The sequence below is a fragment of the Buteo buteo genome, chromosome 24 (genome assembly GCF_964188355.1).
Source record: "Buteo buteo chromosome 24, bButBut1.hap1.1, whole genome shotgun sequence".
In the NCBI taxonomy this organism is placed as follows: Eukaryota; Metazoa; Chordata; class Aves; order Accipitriformes; family Accipitridae; genus Buteo; species Buteo buteo.
This window is the reverse complement of record NC_134194.1, coordinates 10,606,358-10,625,041: the sequence shown is the minus strand read 5'-3', so window position 1 is coordinate 10,625,041 and position 18,684 is coordinate 10,606,358. Positions and strand designations below refer to the sequence as shown.

Here is an 18,684-nt window from a genome sequence, read left to right as displayed (position 1 = left end):
CTCAGTGGGACACTGTTCCGCAGGCCCTGCCTGTGCTGCCTGCTCCCCCCACGCCTGCGCGCCCTCCTTGCACCAGCATTTCTGAGCCAGGCTGGAGCCAGAGCCGCCCTAAGAGGCTGCAAGAGTTTGTGAGCAGCTGTAGAGCAGCTGCCGGGGCCAGCGCGGGGGCCGGGGCTGCGGCAGGCGCCCCGCAAGCGGCTCAGCTGGCTTTGGGGATGTGGTGGGACCCCGCTCGGGGACATGGTGGGAGCCCTGAGCCTGCTGCCGCCAGGCTTTGTTCTCAGAGCAGCACGGCTGCAGCCCCTCCCCAGGCTCCACCTCCGCAGCCCACCCGAGACCCTCCTTCCGCTGCCTGTGCACAAGCTCCTCGTATGGTGCGCAGAGCTGGTGGGCGAGAGCTGCTCTTGGCAAAGCACAGAGGCACCTTGTGTGGTAGAGGTGTCATCAGTAGGGACCAGAAGCAACAGGGCACCAAGCAGAAGGGGCTGACCCCCCAGTGGGTGCCAGCCTTGGAACAGCACAAGGGAGATGTTTGGTTCTCCCTCAGGGAGAGGCAGGCTGGCTGCGGCACCGCGGCTCTGCCCTGGCCCTGCTCCAAGGCCGGGTACCCCAGGGCTGAGCTGGCACAACCTGTTCCCAGGCCGTGCTACCCCAGCAGGCTCCGTCCCGCATGGCTGCCTTCCCTTACCCCTTCCCTGCCCTCCACTCATGGGTTGCTGTCCCAGCTGAGCCAGGGCTGGCTCGGTGGCTGCTCACGTGGGGCCGCAGTCACCTCACCTTCCCCAGCGCGTCCCCTGACCTTGGCTGCGCAGCTGGGACTCACACTTGGGCTCTTACCACATCCCTGCTCCTCCTGGCCCTGCCAGGCAGGTGCCAGCGGTTTCCATCGCTTTTCACCACCCTGGCCTGCTATTCCTCAGTGTGACTGTCCCATTGCCCGGCCCCAGTCTGCCTCCATCACTCCTGCTTTCCCCTCCCCATCTTTGATGGGGTTTTGCACTCCTGCAGCTGGCACCGGGGAGATGTGGCACCGCAGCTGCAGGCCAGCTCTGGGTGATGCTGGGAGGCATTTGGCTTCCCACAGCCAGCTCCTGCCCCCAGCAGAACCTTCCAGTAGATTAGCAAGACAATTTTCCTTATGATTGCTCATCATGGTAAGAGCTGCAATTATTAATGACCGTTCCAGCTGCCAGAGCAGAGTGGGAGGAGCGGCTGTTCCCCGCACCCGCTGCCCCCCAAGGCCGTTCCAGCCGGAGGTGCCGGCGTGGCCTCGCACCCGTCCTTCGGGACAGCAGCTGCATCGCATGAGTGAGCGCTTGGCTGCTCTACGCCGGAGCACACCCAGAGCTGGTGCACGTGGCTCACGCGTGCCCCATGACTTCTTGTCCCCCGCGCAGGATTCAGGGCCGGGGCACAGCAGGGACTAGGGAACACCGCCAGGCAAGCGGGGACCCCCCTGCAGGGTCCAACACCTGCCCCATTGCCCCTTGCTGCAGCTTTGCCCCCCAGATTAATTACCACCTCCGTTAGCTGTCCTGCCTGCTACGGAGAGGGATGACCCAGGTGACGTGAGGGGTCAGGCAGAGGAGGGGAAATCAGAGGCAAAGATTTTCCCCGGAAAGCTGGAAGGAGCTGAGTCAGGCCCAGGGGGCGAGTGGGGCAAGGACTGAGCGTGACCTTCCCAGCCGGCCGCACCTCCCTCGGTGAAACCACAGGCTTTGAGACAGCCAGCACTTGCAGAGAAGTGTTTATTAAAGGCACTAAAAGCACCGTGGCTACATCAGCGGCAGCCCAACCGGAGAGTGTGGGTTTGGGAGAGGCATTTACAGGCCTGGGACGGCGGTGGCAGAGCGCTCTTTGGTAGGAAACCGTGCCCGAGCCTTGCGGGAGCCGGCCAGCCGGCCGGCCATCGGCACACGCTGCCAGCCCATGGCTGGGGTGGGCTTGGCACGCTGCCCTGCTCCCCGGCACGGCTGGGCTGGGGGTGCTGCTGCACGCCAGCCCCAGGGGAGCAGCAGGCCAGCTGGGTGGGGGGGACACGAGGCACAGACCCCTCTGGCACTCAGCTGGGGGGGTAGGAAGCCACCGCAGCAGGTTGCAGGGTGGTCGGGGGGTTGTGCAGGTAGGGCCCGGGCAGGGGAGCAGGGCCGGGTCTCCAGCCCCACACACTAAGCACGCAGCAGGGAAGGCAGGGAGAGCTTGGCAGGGGGCTGGTCTTCATCCTCTTAGGGATGTTCTATAGGAGCATCCCTGCCCTGGCACTGAGCTGCCAGGCAGCCGGGCCCCAGCTAAGCAAGGGAGCAGCCCTGCTGTGCCAGCCTCGGTACGGCCGTGGCTACCACACGGTGTGGCTGGGGAGCAGGAGACCCACACAGCGTCCCCTTACCAGGGCTCCTAGGGCCAGTCGGGGGGTGCAGAAGAAGCCACCCAGCTATAAGGGGCTCAGGACCCAGTGCTGCCTCTTGCTGGAGCTGGACCAGGAGCTGCTAGGAAAGAGGCAGGAGCAAGGGGAAGGGGTGAGGGCCCAGCCTGGCTCCCTGGGGTCAGCAGAGGTTGGGGTGGGGGGGGGAGGGGAGCATGCAGGGCCAGGGGCACGCGTGGGCACAACTGAACTCCCGCCCCTCACACGTGGGAGAAAGCATGGCTCTTGCAGAGCGGCTTGTCCTTCTTGGAGTAGAACGTCTTCCCTTCCAGGTTGGTCTGGCAGATCTGGGGAAGAGAGCACAGGTGGTCAGGTCACGGGGGGCTGACCCAGCCCCCAGGTCCCCCCCACAGCCCAGGGTTCAGCACTGGTTGTTGCACAGACACCAGGGAGCAGGAGGCTCAGAGCAGGCTCCCAAGCCACCAGCACAGACACAAGCGAGGAAAACCTCATGGCACCATGGACCCTGTGCTGCTGGCATACCCCACGCAGGGTACAACTGCCAGGGAGAGTCACAGCCCCCACCAGCAGCCGGGGAGGGATGCACATGGCTCACCGCACAGACGAAGCAAGTGTCGTGCCAGCTGAACCCCAGCGCCTCCAGGAACCGGTCCCCAGCATCGATCTTGAAGTCACAGCCGCGGCACTTGGTGCCAAACATCTTCTCGTAGTCTGCAAGGAGAGGCAGAGCCCAGGTCAGCATTCCCTGGCACCACAGCCCCTCATCCCAGGGAAGCAGGGCTGGAGCACAGCCAGGAGCCCACAGGCACAGCCTGGGGACAACTCGCTGCCAGCCCCGGGGGCACGGTGCCTGACACCCGAGTGAGATGCTTGTGCCGTGCAGAGTGGCCCCGGCTGCCACCGCGCTGCAGGGAGGAGGCAAACCTCATCTCCCAGGATGCAGCACTCGCCTTTGATGTACATCCTCCGTCATCGCCATGGCAACATGGGAGTGATGGCACTACCCGGCAGCAGGGGACGACCGGGATGGAGGGCTCAGGGCCGCAGGAGGGGGGTCCCTGCATTCCCCATGGCCCAGGGGGAGCCCCACAGTGCATGGCAGCTCACGCCCCACGCCTGTGGGCAGCTGCTGAGCCCCAACAGTGCCTGATGCCCCAGGGCCATGGGGGGGCGACACATGGGGTCCCTGGGTCCTACCTCTCTCGCAGTAGGGCTGTCCCTCCTCCATGTAGAAGGCACGGTTACGGATGGGAGTTTTGCAGGCGGCGCACGTGAAGCACTGCACGTGCCAGGTCATCTTCAGTGCGTGCATGACCTCCTGGAGGGGAACCGCTGTCAGCTGGGGGCAGGACCACCCTGCGCTGCAGGGGAGCCCCAGCCAGGGCAGAAAGGGACAAGAGATCCCATGGGATGGGATGGGACAGAACCAGGCACCTGTAGGTGAGCGGGGAGCAAAGACAGGAGATGTGGGGCAGGCTGAGGGACACTCACCCCAGTGATCTTCTTCTTGCACTTGGCGCAGCTGGGTGCGTAGCGCGTGTCGTAGCACTTGGGGCAGAAGATGGAGCCTTTCTCCTCAAAGAAGCCACCCTCATCCAGCACCTTCCTGCACTGGCAGCAGGTGAACTCCTCGGGGTGGTAATAATGTCCCAGCGCCACCAGGTAGCGTCCCCTGCAGCAGGACAGAGCCACGTCAGCCATGCTGGGGCCCAGGACGCTGGCGTGGCGGCGGTGGTGGCCAGGGCTCACCTGATGACCTTGTTGCACTTGTAGCAGAGGGGTGTGCGGCCGGGCCCTTCGGGGACTTGCTGGGCCGCCTGCACGATGGAGCTGCGGTTCTGCATGGGGGTCGGCGTGGCCGGCTGGCTGTGCTTGCTCACCACCGTGCTCGTCTTGTCTGGGGCATAGCGCTCGGCGAACGAGGGGTCCACAGCCCAGGGTGGGCGACTGGCAGGGCCAGGGGTGGCGGCGGGGGTCCTGGGGCCTGCATGCACACACAAGTCTCCTGGACAGTGCTCCCGATCCCTCGGCAGCCCCCCCCCGGTGCCTGTGGCTGGCGAAGCAGCATCCCCCAGTGCCCCCGCGCCTCTACCCCCAAACCCAGAGGAAACGTTTTGCTCACCCAGTCCTGGCTCAGTCTTCATTGCTGCTCCCGGGGATGGGTCCAGCACGGAGACCTGGCTACAGAACAAGCAGTTAATCCAGCCTGCCCCGCTCGCCCCCGCTGCCCCGTGTGTGCAGGCAGGGCCCCCCCACCCCAACAAGCAGGCAGGAGCCAGCCAAGCCCCCGTGCCCAGTTGGTAGCTGGTTTGGTGATGGGGTACCAAGCCAAGCGCCTTCAGCCCTGCGAAGACACGGCACCCCCAGGGTCTTTGGCACCCACTGCGGTGGTCTGGGGAGTGGTGGGAGGGAGCACAGGCCTGCTGGGGTCCCCCATCCAGCTCTGGACTGCTCCAGACTGATCAGGGATCCTGAGGACCACACAAACCCCGGCTATCTGCTCACACACAATGGTCGCCCCCAGCCTCATTGGGGTGCAGAGGGGCTTGGACCTGACCCAGCACGGGGAGCCCTGGGGTCCAGCTCCAGCAGAGCTGGGGACAGGTAGGGCTCTGCCATCTCTGCCAGCTAGGTAGGGCCAGGCTGGTCCTGGGAGGGGCAAGGCCTGTGCCCCCCAGCAGGCTGCCAGCACTGGGCTTGGGAGCAGGCAGGGCAAGCCAGGGCCAGAGAGGCACAGCCCACCCGAGAGTGGGGACAGGGACAGAGGGAGAGCTGGTGGCTCTGTACCTCTCCAGGGCAAAGACAAGGAGGAGACGGCTACAAAACCAGGAACATTTATTTATGGCAGAGTAAATCGGGCAGGGCTAGGACCCAACGATCACGGTGCCAGGGCAGGAGGCATTGTGGAGAGGCGAAGGCAAAAAAACGGGCGCTGTGCACCACCCCTGCCAGGCTGCACAGGGCAAGGAACAGCCCCCCGCCAGCGTCGGCTCCCTTCCCTGTCCCCACACAGGGAGAAGCCGGTGACACTCACCCAACTCTGCCCAGTCACCCTGCAGCCCGACACCAGGCTCATGGGACGTTGCGCCCCAGGTCCAAGTGCTGCCCAAACATCACAACACCCCCAGCAAGGTTTTGCCAGTGCCACCAGCTGCCCCTGACCTGCTGTGTCCGGGACACCACGGCACAGCTCGGCATCCCCAGCTCGGTGCCAGCAATGCCCAGCAGGTCCTGCCCAGGACATGCAGCCCCATAGCTCCTGCTGCCGCCCTGGTGCACACTCCCCTTACCTGGGCTTTTTAACAAACACATCATCATGATCCTCCACTGAGCGCAGCAGGACAGAAAGGAGGAGACAGAGTCAGTCTGCGGCGACCGAGGCCCAGGGACAGCAGGAAGGGAAAGGCAGGAAAACCGACCTCTCCTCCCACCACCCTCCTGCCCCAACGCACAGCCCTGCCCGGCCACAGGGCAGAGCACAGCCCCAGCCCAGCGGCACCACCACGCACAGCCCAGGGCAGCTCCTGTTGGCTCAGCCGAAAACCAAAACCAAAGCCCCTGCTGCCACATCACCCCACAGCCTCTACCAGGTTCTTGCTACCCCAGCAAAGTCTGGCACCCCCTGGGCAGCCAGGCAGCACCAGGCCCTACGGGAACTTACTGCCATCTGTGCCCATCAGCCGGGCCAGTTTGCGGAAGGAGCGGGACTGGGAGGTGCTGGTGTGGGGCTGCCAGTCCTCAGCATCCTCCATAAGCCGCAACTTTCCGGGATTGCGCTCGGGGGTGCTGGGGGGCTCCAGCAGCTGCGGGGGCTGCCTGCGAGTGACAGAGGGCAGGCGCTCAGCTGGCACCGAGCATAAACCCTGCTTTAGCACAGGGGAGCACTCCAAAAGGCACCCTCACACACGCCAACCCCCTTGCCAGACCCCTGCGCTCACCGCCGCTCCCCTGTGCCCCAGCCAGACCCACGGGCATCTCTGTGGCGTTAGAAAAATGGCGGCACAATAGTCAATGGTAGACCCATAGCTCAGTGCATCCTACCTGTACGTATCCCCAGCCCCACAGAGGCATGAGCCCCACGAAGATGCCGGCAGCATTCACTCCAGACCAGCCTCGCAGCCGCCCCACAGGACATCACGCTCCAGGTCCAGGCACTGCCCAGCACCTCCCACCACCCCCAGCAAGGTGTTCCCAGTGCCACCAGCTGCCCCCACCCACTGTGTCCAGGACACTATGCTGCAGTTTGGCCTCCTAAGCTCGGTGCCGGCAGTGCCCAGAGGGTCCTGCCCAGCACAGGGACAACCCGTCTGGGGACAGCCTGCCTGGCAGGTGGGTGCCCGGACAGGACCCTCACAAGGTGACGGTCAGAGCAGTGGCTGAGCACTGGCGGTGCCCGTTGCAGGGTAAGCACAGGGCAGGCTCTGCAGCTCCACCAACAGCTCAGCTCTGGGGAGAGGGAGAGGACAGAGAGGGAATGGGAGGACAGAGGAGGAGGAGAGGGGAGGAGAGGAAAGAAGAAACAACAGGGTAAAGAGCTTCCCTGGAGTCATGGCGAGCAGCGAGGGCAAACCAGCCAGTGGCTCTCACCCAGCTGTGCCCAGCCACCCTGCAGCCCACGCTGGACTCATGGGCCCTTCTACCCAAGGTCCGTGCACTGCCCAGAACATCCCAACACCCCTAAGCCAGCTTTTCCCGATGCCTCCAGCCTCCTCCAGAACCTGTTTGCCCCAGAGGCCACGGTGCAGTTCAGCCTCCCCAGCTCAGCGCCAGTCATGCCCAGAATCCTGCCTGGGACATGCAGCCCTGCATACAGCTCCTGCTGCAGCCCTGGCACACACTCCCCTTACCTGGGCTTTTTAACAAGCTCATCCTCACGATCCTCCACTGAGTGCAAAAGGAGAGAAAGGAGGAGACAGAGTCAGTCTGCAGCAACCAAGGCCCAGGGACAGTAGGAAGGGAAGGAAAGGGAAGGGAAAGGCAGGAAAACCGACCTCTCCTCCCACCGCCCTCCTGCCCCAACACACAGCCCTGCCAGCCACGGGGCAGAGCACGGCCCCAGTCCTGCGGTGGCACCATGAGCCCACACTCAGCCCCAGGCAGCACCCAACAGCTCAGCCGCCCCAGAGGGGCCACAAGGGGCTAAACCCAGTGCTAAGGTGCCATGACACAGCCTCTGCTGGGCTCTAGCAGCCCAGGTAAAGTCCGGCACTGCAAGCATCCAGGTAGTGCCGGGCCCCGCGGGAACTCACTGCTGTCTGTGCCCATCAGCCGGGCCAGTTTGCAGAAGGAACGGGACTGGGAGGTCCCAGTGCGGGGCTGCCAGTCCTCAGCATCCTCTATCAGCTGCAACTTCACAGGGTCGCACACAGGGGTACTGGGGGGCTCCAGTGGCTGCGGGGGCTGCCTGTGAGTGACAGAGGGCAGGCACTTAGCTGGCACCAAGCATGTACCCTGCCTTGGCACAGGGAAGTGCTCCCAAAGGTGCTCTTGTACATGCCAACCTCCTTGCCAGACCCCAGCACTCACCGCTGCTCCCCTGTGCCCCAGCCAGACCCACGGGCATCCCTGTGGCATTGGAAAAAACAGTGGCACAATAGTCAATGTCTCAGTCCATCCCTCCTGCACACACCCCCAGCCTCACAGAGGCACGAGCCCCACGAAGATGCCGGCAGCATTCACTCCAGACCAGCCTCGCAGCCGCCCCACAGGACATCACGCTCCAGGTCCAGGCACTGCCCAGCACCTCCCACCACCCCCAGCAAGGTGTTCCCAGTGCCACCAGCTGCCCCCACCCACTGTGTCCAGGACACTATGCTGCAGTTTGGCCTTCTCAGTTTGGTGCTGGCAGTGCCCAGAGGGTCCTGCCCGGCACACTCGGCACAGGGACAACCCCCTGTAAGGACAGCCTGGTTGGGGACAGCCTGCCTGGCAGGTGGGTGCCCGGACAGGACCCTCACAAGGTGACGGTCAGAGCAGTGGCTGAGCACTGGCGGTGCCCGTTGCAGGGTAAGCACAGGGCAGGCTCTGCAGCTCCACCAACAGCTCAGCTCTGGGGAGAGGGAGAGGACAGAGAGGGAATGGGAGGACAGAGGAGGAGGAGAGGAGAGGAGAGGAGAGAAGAAACAACAGGGTAAAGAGCTTCCCTGGAGTCACGGCAAGCAGCGAGGGCAAACCGGCCAGTGGCTCTCACCCAGCTGTGCCCAGCCACCCTGCAGCCCACGCTGGACTCACGGGCCCTTCTACCCAAGGTCCGTGCACTGCCCAGAACATCCCAACATCCCTAAGCCAGCTTTTCCCAATGCCTCCAGCCTCCTCCAGAACCTGTTTGCCCCAGAGGCCACGGTGCAGCTCAGCGCCAGTCATGCCCAGAATCCTGCCTGGGACATTCAGCCCTGCATACAGCTCCTGCTGCAGCCCTGGCACACACTCCCCTTACCTGGGCTTTTTAACAAGCTCATCCTCACGATCCTCCACTGAGTGCAGCAGGAGAGAAAGGAGGAGACAGAGTCAGTCTGCAGCAACCAAGGCCCAGCAGGAAGGGAAGGAAAGGGAAGGGAAAGGCAGGAAAACCGACCTCTCCTCCCACCGCCCTCCTGCCCCAACACACAGCCCTGCCAGCCACGGGGCAGAGCACGGCCCCAGCCCAGCAGCACTACCATGAGCCCAGGCACAGCCCCAGGCACCTCAGCCACCCTGAAGGGTTGACTTAGGGCAAAAATTAAGCTGCTGGTGTCTCATCATCCCACAGCCTCTACCAGGTTCTCGCTACACCAGCAAAGCTGGACACCCCCAGGCAGCGCCGGGCCCTATGGGAACTTACTGCCATCTGTGCCCATCAGCCGGGCCAGTTTGCGGAAGGAACGGGACTGGGAGGTCCCGGTGTGGGGCTGCCACTCCTCAGCATCCTCCATCAGCCGCAACTTTCCGGGATCGCACACGGGGGTGCTGGGGGGCTCCAGCGGCTGCGGGGGCTGCCTGCGAGTGACAGAGGGCAGGCACTCAGCCGGCACCATGCACGTCCCCTGCCCGGCACCATGGCACAAGGCAGCGCTCCGGAAGGTGCCCTCAAACACACTGACCCCCTTGCCAGACCCCGGCACTCACCACTGCTCCCCCGTGCCCCAGCCAGACCCGCGGGCATCCCTGTGGCATTGGAAAAAATGGCGGCACAACTGTCAATGTTTGACCCATGGCTCAGTGCATCCCTCCCATACACACCCGCAGCCCTACAGAGAAGCTGGCAGCATTCACTCCAGACCAGCCTCCCAGCCACCCCCCACAGAAAAGCCGGTGACACTCACCCAACTCTGCCCAGCCGCCCCGCAGCCCCACACCAGGCTCACAGGACATTGTGCCCGAGGTCCAGGCACTGCCCAGCACCTCCCAAGACCCCCAGCAAAGCATTGCTGGTGTCACCAGCCTCGTCCAGATGCCGTTTTCTCAAGAAGCAATGGTGCAGCTCAGACTCCCCAGCTTAGTGACAGCAGTGCCCAGCAGATCCTGCCCAGCATAGGGACACCCTGTCCGGGGACAGCCTGCCTGGCAGGTGGGTGCCTGGACAGGACCCTCACAAGGTGACGGTCAGAGCAGCGGCTGAGCACTGGCGGTGCCTGTCGCAGGGGGAGCACAGGGTGGGCTCTGCAGCTCTGCCAGCAGCTCGGTTCTGAGGAGAGGGAGAGGACAGAGAGGGAATGGGAGGACAGAGGAGAAGGAGGAGAGGAGAGAAGAAACAACAGGGTAAAGAGCTTCCCTGAAGTCACTGCAAGCAGTGAGTGCAAACCAGCCGGGTGGGCTGAGCCCCAGGTGGGCGTCCTCATGGCTCCTGCTGCAGCCCTGGCACACGCTCCCCTTACCTGGGCTTTTTAACAAGCTCATCCTCACGATCCTCCACTGAGTGCAGCAGGAGAGAAAGGAGGAGACAGAGTCAGTCTGTGACAACCAAGGCCCACGGACAGCAGGAAGGGAAAGGCAGCAAAACTGACCTCTCCTCCCACCGCCCTCCTACCCCAGCGCACAGCCCTGCCTGGCCACGGGGCAGAGCACGGCCCCAGTCCTGCGGCAGCACCATGAGCCCACGCACAGCCCCAGTAGCTCCCACTGGCTCAGTCGCCCCAAAGGGGCGACACGGGGCCAAAACCAACACTCCAGTGCCATGATGCACCACAGCCTTTATCCGGCTCCAGTTGCCCTGGCAAAGCTGGGCACCCCCAGGCAGCCAGGTAGTGCCGGGCCCTACGGGAACTTACTGCTGTCTGTGCCCATCAGCCGGGCCAGTTTGCGGAAGGAACGGGACTGGGAGGTCCCGGTATGGGGCTGCCAGTCCTCAGCGTCCTCTATCAGCCGCAACTTCACAGGGTCGCACATGGGGGTGCTGGGGGGCTCCAGCGGCTGCGGGGGCTGCCTGTGAGTCACAGATTCGTCTGTCAAGTCTGACAGATCCCCATAGCATCACCTCCCTGGGGCTGCCCCACACCTCCCCCAGCACAGAACCTTAGCACACCAGTACCTGAGACGCCGCACGTTGCCTTACTGCCCACACCCCCTACTCCTCCTAATGTAGGAAAGGCCCATTAAGGACTGACTCAGGACTGACCACGATTCCTGGCAGTCTGAGACTGGCCCCAAGGGCCAGGAGGGGAAAGGACAGGGCAAGAATAAGCCAAGGTCAAAAAAACTACCGGCAGGGCAGCTGCATGAGAGCCCAATGAACACCTACGGTGCCCACGGCAGTGCTACCCGCCTGCCTGGCTCTGGGCAGCGTGCCCTGGCCAGCCCTCGCTCAGTCAAGCCACATCTCAGGGAGGAGGGAAGGGATCACACACAAGGATGCTCCAGGGCCCCAGCAGCTGGCAGAGACAGGCAGCGCTTGCCCTTCAGACTAGGGACAGCTTCGTGCCAGGAATGACCCACCCACACGGTCAGAGCAGTGCGTGCTGCCTGTCCCCGGGCTGGCCCTGCCCCGGAGATCAGAGCACTAGCAGGGAAGAGGCATGCAGGAAGGATAGAAAGAGCAGGCAAAAGGCTTACTGACTTGTCAAGGCTCAGCACCTGTAGGGGAGAGGGAAAGAGAAAGGGAGGAGAGAAAGAAAGAAAAAGGAAGGTGAAGTTAGACCCGCAGCACCCGAGAAGTTTCCAGAGCTCACCTATGGCCTACACCAGTCCCCCTACCCCCGAGACTCATGCCCAGCTCGCCCAGGGCTGGGAGCACACTGGGACGCAAGGGCAGACGCCAACGGACCAGACCATGCCTCCCTCAGCCCCCCAAAACAGGCCTGGGTGCCCAAGGCAGCCAGGGCCATATCCCCCCACATTGCCCAGTTTCAAGGCGCCATGGCAGCTCTCAGCAGGAGGGGCAGGGACCGGCAGCTGCAGGACACACGGCAGCCGGGTGGGCAGCCCGCAGAGGTGGGAGCTTCTTTCCCTGCAAGCGGGGCAAGGACAGCGCTGCACAGGGCTCGAGGGCTTCACTTTGCCCAGCCTGTCCTGGCAGCCAGAGGACTGGCAGAACATCCCTGGGAAGGTGCCGGCTGGTGGCCGCAACACAGACACAGCTTCCCTGCCGCCGCAGACACCAGCGAGTGTCCTGATACGATCGCCGTGCCGTGCCCCGCAGGACTCCCCACAGGCTGACACGTCCCCAAGCGAGGGACCAGCACGTGCGTGGCTGTGTGTCCCCACACGTGACAGTCCTGTTGTGCCACCTCAGCACCAGCCATCAGGGGACCCCGGCACAGGCACTGTTGCCCACTCCCACCCACGGGTGCCTGGCATGCAAGGCGCAGCAGGGCCGGGCAGCAGGCTCCCCCCAATCCTCAGGGAGCAGGACGGACAGCAACATACCCATTGTGTTGGGGGGTGCAGGCGGGCGCCAGGGGCGCGTACGTCACGGGTTTCGTCACCAGCCCGGGCCGTGGGTTCGGAGGCGAGCCGGCCCCGAAGGGCCGAGCTGTTTTGTTGAGGGCGGTGCTGGGAGCGAAGTTATATTTCAGGGGTTCAGAGCAGGGGAGTGAGTCCTGAGCGAGACAAAACACACAGACACGGGCTCACACGTCAAGCAGCATGCAAGGGGCAGCCCCGGGGCCAGGCAGTGCAGCAGGAAGCCAGGTAGGAAAGCTGGACAGCACATGCATTTCAGATACCGAGCTCTGCCAGGCTGGCATCTCTCTCTGCAGGGCACCTAGCCCAGCAACAGCAGGTCACGAGCCTGGCCCAAGGGTCGTTGGAGGATTAGTAAGTGCCTCAGACACTTGCTGCTGCCCGCTGCAGGGTGGTGCATACACACACGCCGATCGCAACCGTCCCGCGGCACGAAGCTGAAGGCATGCAGGTGGCTTCAGTCCAGGAGCCACCGGTCACCGGTCCCAGCCCTGCCTCCCCATGCCAGGGCACTCCCCAGCACTAGCAAACATGGGGCCCTGAGGCCGTGCTGTGGCTGCCCAGCCTCCTCCCCTGCGTCAGCCCCCTCTGCATCCCTGCCCACACCCGGCACTGGCAGGGACGCAGACAGGCGGCAGCCAGGGCCTGGGCAACCACTGGGCAGACCCCACTCCCTCCAATCCCTTGCGGTGCCAGGGGTTGGAGTTGCTCCTCCAAATGGGAGTTTTCCAGCCCTCCAAACACACCCCAGTCCCCCAGAAGCCTGTGGGTCCCAGGAGCAAAGTCCATTTCTCCGTCTCCACTCAGAGATTCCCCTCCCCTGAGATGAGGCTGCGCTGCCGCTGCAGCGCCAGGAGCGACACGTACCTTCTGCGGCTTCCCCAGGTGGTTCTGGGCTCTGCAAGAGAGGAGACAGCTGGGCAGGTGGTGGAACGGGCCCAGCCACTACTGGGATACTGGTACCCCGGGGATGCAGCACCCACCCGAGAGGAGCCATGGCTCGCTGGCGTTGCCCCGTGGCTTACAGGTGAGGGCTAGCAGCCAGGCTAAGCCTCATCCAGCCAAGCAGAGCCCGTGGGCCCAGCCAGGGGCTGCCAGGCTCTGAGCAAGGAGCAGTGGTGCCAGGAGATGGTGGTGCCGGGAGACGGCACTGGGCAGAGCGCCCCGGCTCTGCTCCGGCCACACCAGGGCCCCAGGTTTGCATGACCCGCAAATCCTACCTGCTCAGGGTGAGGCAGAGCCTGTCCCCACAGGCACGGATCCTGTTCTGGGCCTCGATGTGCGTCATGGAGCTGGTGCTCTCCCCGTCGATGTACAGCACCCAGTCGCCCACTCCCACACCGGCCTGGGCCGCCTTCCCGCCCGGCGTCAGCTGCGGGACAGACAGAGTCAGGGAGAGCCGGGCCGGCCGAGTGGCGATGAGGGAGCAGAGAGACGCCCTCGTCCTCATGAGGGCAGGGGTCTGCTGGGGCGCAGGCTCCCTCATGCAAGGCCCGGAGCAGCCTCTTCCCCTCGGCGGCAGCGGAGGGCTCGGCGCTACCCCAGGGCGCTGCCCAGCCCCTGCCCTCTGGCACGGCTGGGGGACGTGCCGGCACCCCAGGGCCCCATCCCCGTGACACCAAACGGCGGAGGCGGCGCTGGCTCAGCCTTGGCAGGAGGCCCAGCCGCCCCTCGGAGCCGTCCCCACGGTCTCAGGGTGGGAAGGGAGCACAGTGAGTCAGGGCCCGTCGGGCAGCCCACGTCTCGCTGCAAACCACAGGCATGTCCAGCTCTTTGGCTGGGGTGGGGAGGGGGGACAGGAGAGGCACCCCCCGGGCACTCCCCCCAGCCACCCGCGCTCCCGTCCCGTTCCCCTCCCGGTGCCGGCAGGCGCAGACATTACCTCATCCCCACAGAGGAGCGGGAGCTCCCCACCCGGGGCAGGGAGACACCCACCCGCACCCACGCCGCTCCCCCAGACCTCACCCCGCCGGGGCAGCCGGCAGCACGGCCAGGGGTTCCCCTGCCTGGCCACAGCGCCGGGGATGTGCCTTGCCCCCGGCATGGCTCTACGTCAGCCCCATGCCGGGACGCAGAGGCTGCCCTCCCCTCCCGCCAGGGATGCACAGCCGAAGGCGAGCAGGGCCCCGAGCATTGCATGCAGCTCCCAGGCACTGACAGACAGACAGACAGACGTGGGCAGGCTGCAGCCATTCCTGCTCCTCCAGCACGGAAGAACTTGAGGCGCTTGGACCCGGACCAAGTATTTCCTCAAGTCCTGTTCGACATGAACATAAAAGGAGCGAGCCAGATTCCCAGCGCCGTCAGAGGGCTGAAAAATCCCTGCCGCCGAACCCCGGCCCCTCCTTGCCTGTGCGCGGAGCCCAGCCCACCCCAGAGCCACGCTCTCCTTCCCCACGCCAGCACCGGCCCTCCAGGTGAGGCCAAACCCCACGCCTAGGCTGGATACAGCCTGGCTTCACCTGCATCCCGCTGCCATCCCCGGCAGGACATGCGTACCCCCTCCGGTGTCCCCACGCTGCCCAGCACCCGCTCCTCCTGCCCAGCACAGGAGGGTGCCCCGGGCAGCAAGTAGCACCGGCCGGCTCCTGGCCACACTGCTGCAAGCCCTGGCTTGCTGCCCTGGAAGGCTGGGGAAGGCGCGGGGCGGCTGCGTGGGTTTGGAGGCAGGAGCGGGAGCTGGGAGAGGTTTTCACACGGCTGCCCGGGAAGGGGAGAGTGCAGCAGGCTGCGTCACGCAGCCGCACCCAGCCCGGCCAGCACTGCCATGCTCCCCTTCCCCCTCTGCACTGGCATGCCAGGAAACCCCTTCAGCAGGTGCCAGCTCAGCCGGGAGCCGTGGCAGTGCCAGCACTCCCGCTTCCCACCCGGCCATGCTAACCAAGGCTTCCTTCCTCCCCTCTCTGCCCAGCCAGTCCTTTGTTCCCCATGGCTCCATCACTGCACCCAGCAAGATGCCCACCGGCCGCCCCTGTCCAGGGCTCAGGCACCCCGGACAGAGTCTCACCCAGCACAGAGGGGAGTGGGACACCTGCACAAAGGCCCAGGCAGCATCCCCCAGCACCTTCCCGCCTGCAGCACCAAGGGTCTCTCCTCTTCCCTGGCTAGCAGATACCGGGATGTGCCACACAGCACCCAGCTCCCCAGATGCCAGCCTTTACCCTGGCTCCAGCGCAATCAGCTCAGGACCACAGTCTCACAGCCTGCCTAGCCAAGGTATCAGGAGCCCAGCAGAGCAGTTTGCCACAAGAAGCATGCGTGCAGAGGACCAGGATGGTACCTCTTTTGTGTGACCACCGAGCTGAAGCAGCCTCGCAGCTCACCCAGTAGTGTCGCAGCAACAGATACAGCCAAGAGCCAAAGCATGTGCCAGTGCTGCTTTCCCCCTATGCTTCCCTGGCTCTACAGAGCACGACCCCACTGCAGCCCTCAAAGCTGGGGCAGGACGCTTTATTCCAGCCTGCTCTGGCAGCCCCATGCCTGGCAGAGCCCTTGCTCAAGGCAAGCAGTGGCCAAGGACAGCAGCGTGCTCCAGGCAGGAGTTTTAGGGCTGGGGATGGCTCTGGTGTGCAGAGCAGAACAGGGTCACCCCTTCCCATCAGACATAGTCCACCATCACACAGCCCAGCCTCACCAGAGAGCCCCCAAAAGCTGGCTACATCCCCCAGGAATGTCCTTGCTGCTCCTGCCTGCCCTGCCCAGGGCCAGCAGCGTTGCCCGAGCCCTGAGGGCAGTGCTGGCCTGCTCGCACAGCAGGGCCTTTGCTTCACGAGGCCCCTGCCCTGGGAGGCTCCTCCACCCGACCAGACCCTTTGTTCAGTGCTGGCTCGCAGCCAAGAGAAACATTTTTTAGAGAATAAACTCGCTGAAGCCGTCTCTGCGTGCTCGGCAGAGATCGGCAGGCCCTGGGGCAGCGGCACTGGCGACTCAAGCCTCGCACAGTGCCCTCAGGGTCCGTGCTCCGTGCTGGGGTGCTGCGGAGACCCGCGCCCTCTGCGACAGGCGCGCGGTGCCGGGCTCGTGCCGGGGGCAGGCCCCTACGCAGTCCTTGGTGCCACGAGCAAAGCTGTCCTTCGAGAAGCAGTCTCTGTGCCAGCTGCCTAAGCGTCAGCGGCACGGACGATGCAGTCACATTCCAAGGCTTATAAGGCAATTGCATGGCCGGAGCCACGGCCAGCACCCACCCGGGGGACCAAGCTGCCCAGGGACAGGGACCCGCACATACTCATAGCCTGGGTGAACATCACACCAGGAGCAGCTCGCACCAGGTGCCTCAGCAACAACGAGCCAGCAGCACAACGGCTCTCACTTATGATGGAGAAATGGACCGGTTTTGTGGAGGAAGCCAGGTCCCAGTGCAGGCAGCAGCTCAGGCTTCCTCCCCTCCCTACCCATTTCAGGGGCCAGCTCAGGTACGGAGCTGGGAGCCGTGCAGCAGGAGGGAGGGCAGAAGCTGGGTCCCGGGATGCTGAGCCCAGCATTGGGGTGCAGACCAGGAGGCCAGCCCCACAGCTTAGAGGCAGTGCAAGCAGCTCCCCTCCCCCTGCAGTAGGCACACTCCGGAAGGGGCCTCCTCTGTCCCCCCCAGCAGCCAGAATGACTCTGCAGAGGCTGCTCAACATTTCACATCTCTACTGTGGTCCTCTGCCCGGAACACCCCCGTGCTGGACTGCAGCTGATAAGGCACCAAGGAGGCTACGCGGAGCCAGGCGGGGCAGGACGCAGCACTCCCAATGCCCCAGCTCATCTGCATCCCCCACGTGGCTCTGCCTCAGCCCCCTGGACACAGCCACCATGGCAGGAGGAAGGATGGGTGTCACCGGTCTCGGCTTCTCTTACCCTGGAGATGGAGAGCGGCATGCTGAAATCCTTCCCGCCCTGCAGCCTGAAGCCCCAGGGCGCCGGCCCGTTCAGCATCACCTTGTAGGACTCCATGTCACCCATCTCTGCAAGGGAAGAGGGTGTGATCCTGGTATTAGGGTACACAGGAACGATGCAGGGAGAGCAGGTGAGGAGGGGGCCCAGTGCCTGGCAGGACAGGGCAGGAGAAGACAGCTGATGTTTCTAGAAGTAACTCCACCCTGACCGTCCTACACCACGGTTAGGGACGCACCCCAAATCTATCAGCATCTCCTCCAGCAGTGCCAGAGCCAAGGGGCCCAGGCTAACACTGACTAGTGCCAGACAGCCAGGCACAGCCCCACTGCCACCCACAATGGAGCACCCATGGGCTCTGCTCTCCCTCTCTCAAACCCGGGACGTGCTCTCCCTTGCAGCACCCCAGAAACTCACACTACTGAAAACCGAGACTGTTTCAGACCTCAGAGGAGCGACAGCAGGTACGGAAGGATGGGAACCAGAAGTGTTTTTGCCGGGTGAATTAGCAGCAGCAGCGCAGGAGCTGCGTGATGCCACCCGAGGCGCCTGGCAGAGCAGCCAGGCTGGCGCTCCGGCAGCCGGCCGAGCAGATGCTACCTGGGAGAGAGCCCATCTCCACACACAGAGCCGGGGCTTCGTCGGGCAGGGAATCCCGGCTCTCCCCTGCCTGCCAGGGCTGCGCTGACAGCTGTCAGCCGGCCAAGGCTCCGGGCAGACGGGCCAGCCCCAGCCTCCCGGCCACCCCTCATCTGGAAAGAGCCGCCAGGCCCCCCCCGCGAAGCCCCCCAGAACCTTTCTCCCGCCAATGCCAGGTGGGGGACAGGGTCAGCTTCGGGGGCCCGGTGCCGTGCCCACCCCTCGCATGGGGGCGGTGGGCTCCCAAGCTGGGGAGGCGGCGGAGGCTGCAGGGCCGGGGGCCAGCGTGCCCCCGCTCTCCCCGGGCCGGTGCGGGCTATATAAGGCGTGTAAGACGACACCAGCCCGCTCCCCGCTCGGGAGGGCCGGGGGAAGGCTGCGTGTCAGGCATTCCCGGCGCCCGGCAGCCGCACAAGCCCCAGCGAGGCGCCGGGACCGGGGCGGCCAGGAGCGGGCAGGCAGCCCCGCGCGGGGCTGGGGCCGGGCCGGACTGGGCGTCCCCAGCAGCCCCAGGCTGAGAAGCCCTCCTACTCCTGAGGGGCCGCCGGTCTTGCCCCACGGGGGGACCCCGGGCCCCGCTCCCCATCCCGTCCCGCACAGCCTCCCCTCCCCGGCCGGCCCTGGGGCCAGCCCTGCCCTACACGGGCCCGACCCCAACCAACCGCCTTCCCCAGGCCTCAGCCCTGCACCCCTCATGCCCCAACCCCACCCCCCAGCAAAAGACGGAGACCCCAGCCCTGCCGCGGCCCAGCCCCGGCCCTCCCGCAGCTCACTCACCCGCGGCCGGCGGGGCCCCGGCGGAGCGGGGCCGAGCGGGCGGCGCCGCAACGGGGAGCGGAGCAAAGCGGGCGGACGCGGGACTCGAACTCGGGCACCGCCCCCGCCCTCCCCCGGCCCCACCTTATATAGGA

General features: G+C 65.1%; 1 protein-coding gene across 1 annotated transcript; it reads right to left on the bottom strand.

Moving 5' to 3' along the window:
* Nucleotides 1-1,736: 1,736 nt before the first annotated feature.
* Nucleotides 1,737-18,660, bottom strand: PDLIM7 (PDZ and LIM domain 7). The gene is made up of 21 exons (XM_075056237.1): nucleotides 18,551-18,660; nucleotides 17,099-17,205; nucleotides 13,480-13,631; nucleotides 13,127-13,157; nucleotides 11,415-11,431; nucleotides 10,630-10,784; nucleotides 10,237-10,273; nucleotides 9,488-9,526; nucleotides 9,204-9,358; nucleotides 8,820-8,856; nucleotides 7,910-7,948; nucleotides 7,633-7,787; nucleotides 7,231-7,267; nucleotides 6,045-6,199; nucleotides 5,674-5,710; nucleotides 4,506-4,564; nucleotides 4,133-4,367; nucleotides 3,875-4,055; nucleotides 3,581-3,701; nucleotides 2,979-3,094; nucleotides 1,737-2,709 (listed from the first exon to the last, which is right to left on the bottom strand). Exons 2-21 carry the CDS (start codon nucleotides 17,201-17,203, stop codon nucleotides 2,623-2,625), a joined length of 1,950 nt encoding a protein of 649 aa, XP_074912338.1. The 5' UTR covers nucleotides 17,204-17,205; nucleotides 18,551-18,660; the 3' UTR covers nucleotides 1,737-2,622.
* Between the last annotated feature and the right edge of the window lie 24 nt (nucleotides 18,661-18,684).

Coding starts and splice junctions, on each gene's coding strand:
- PDLIM7 (XM_075056237.1), bottom strand. CDS start 17,203: ATGGGTGACATGGAGTCCTACAAGGTGATGCTGAACGGGCCGGCGCCC. Junction 5,711..6,044: donor GCTGATGGGCACAGATGGCA/GTAAGTTCCCGT, acceptor TGCTGCGCTCAG/TGGAGGATCATGATGATGTG. Junction 2,710..2,978: donor ACACTTGCTTCGTCTGTGCG/GTGAGCCATGTG, acceptor TCTCTTCCCCAG/ATCTGCCAGACCAACCTGGA.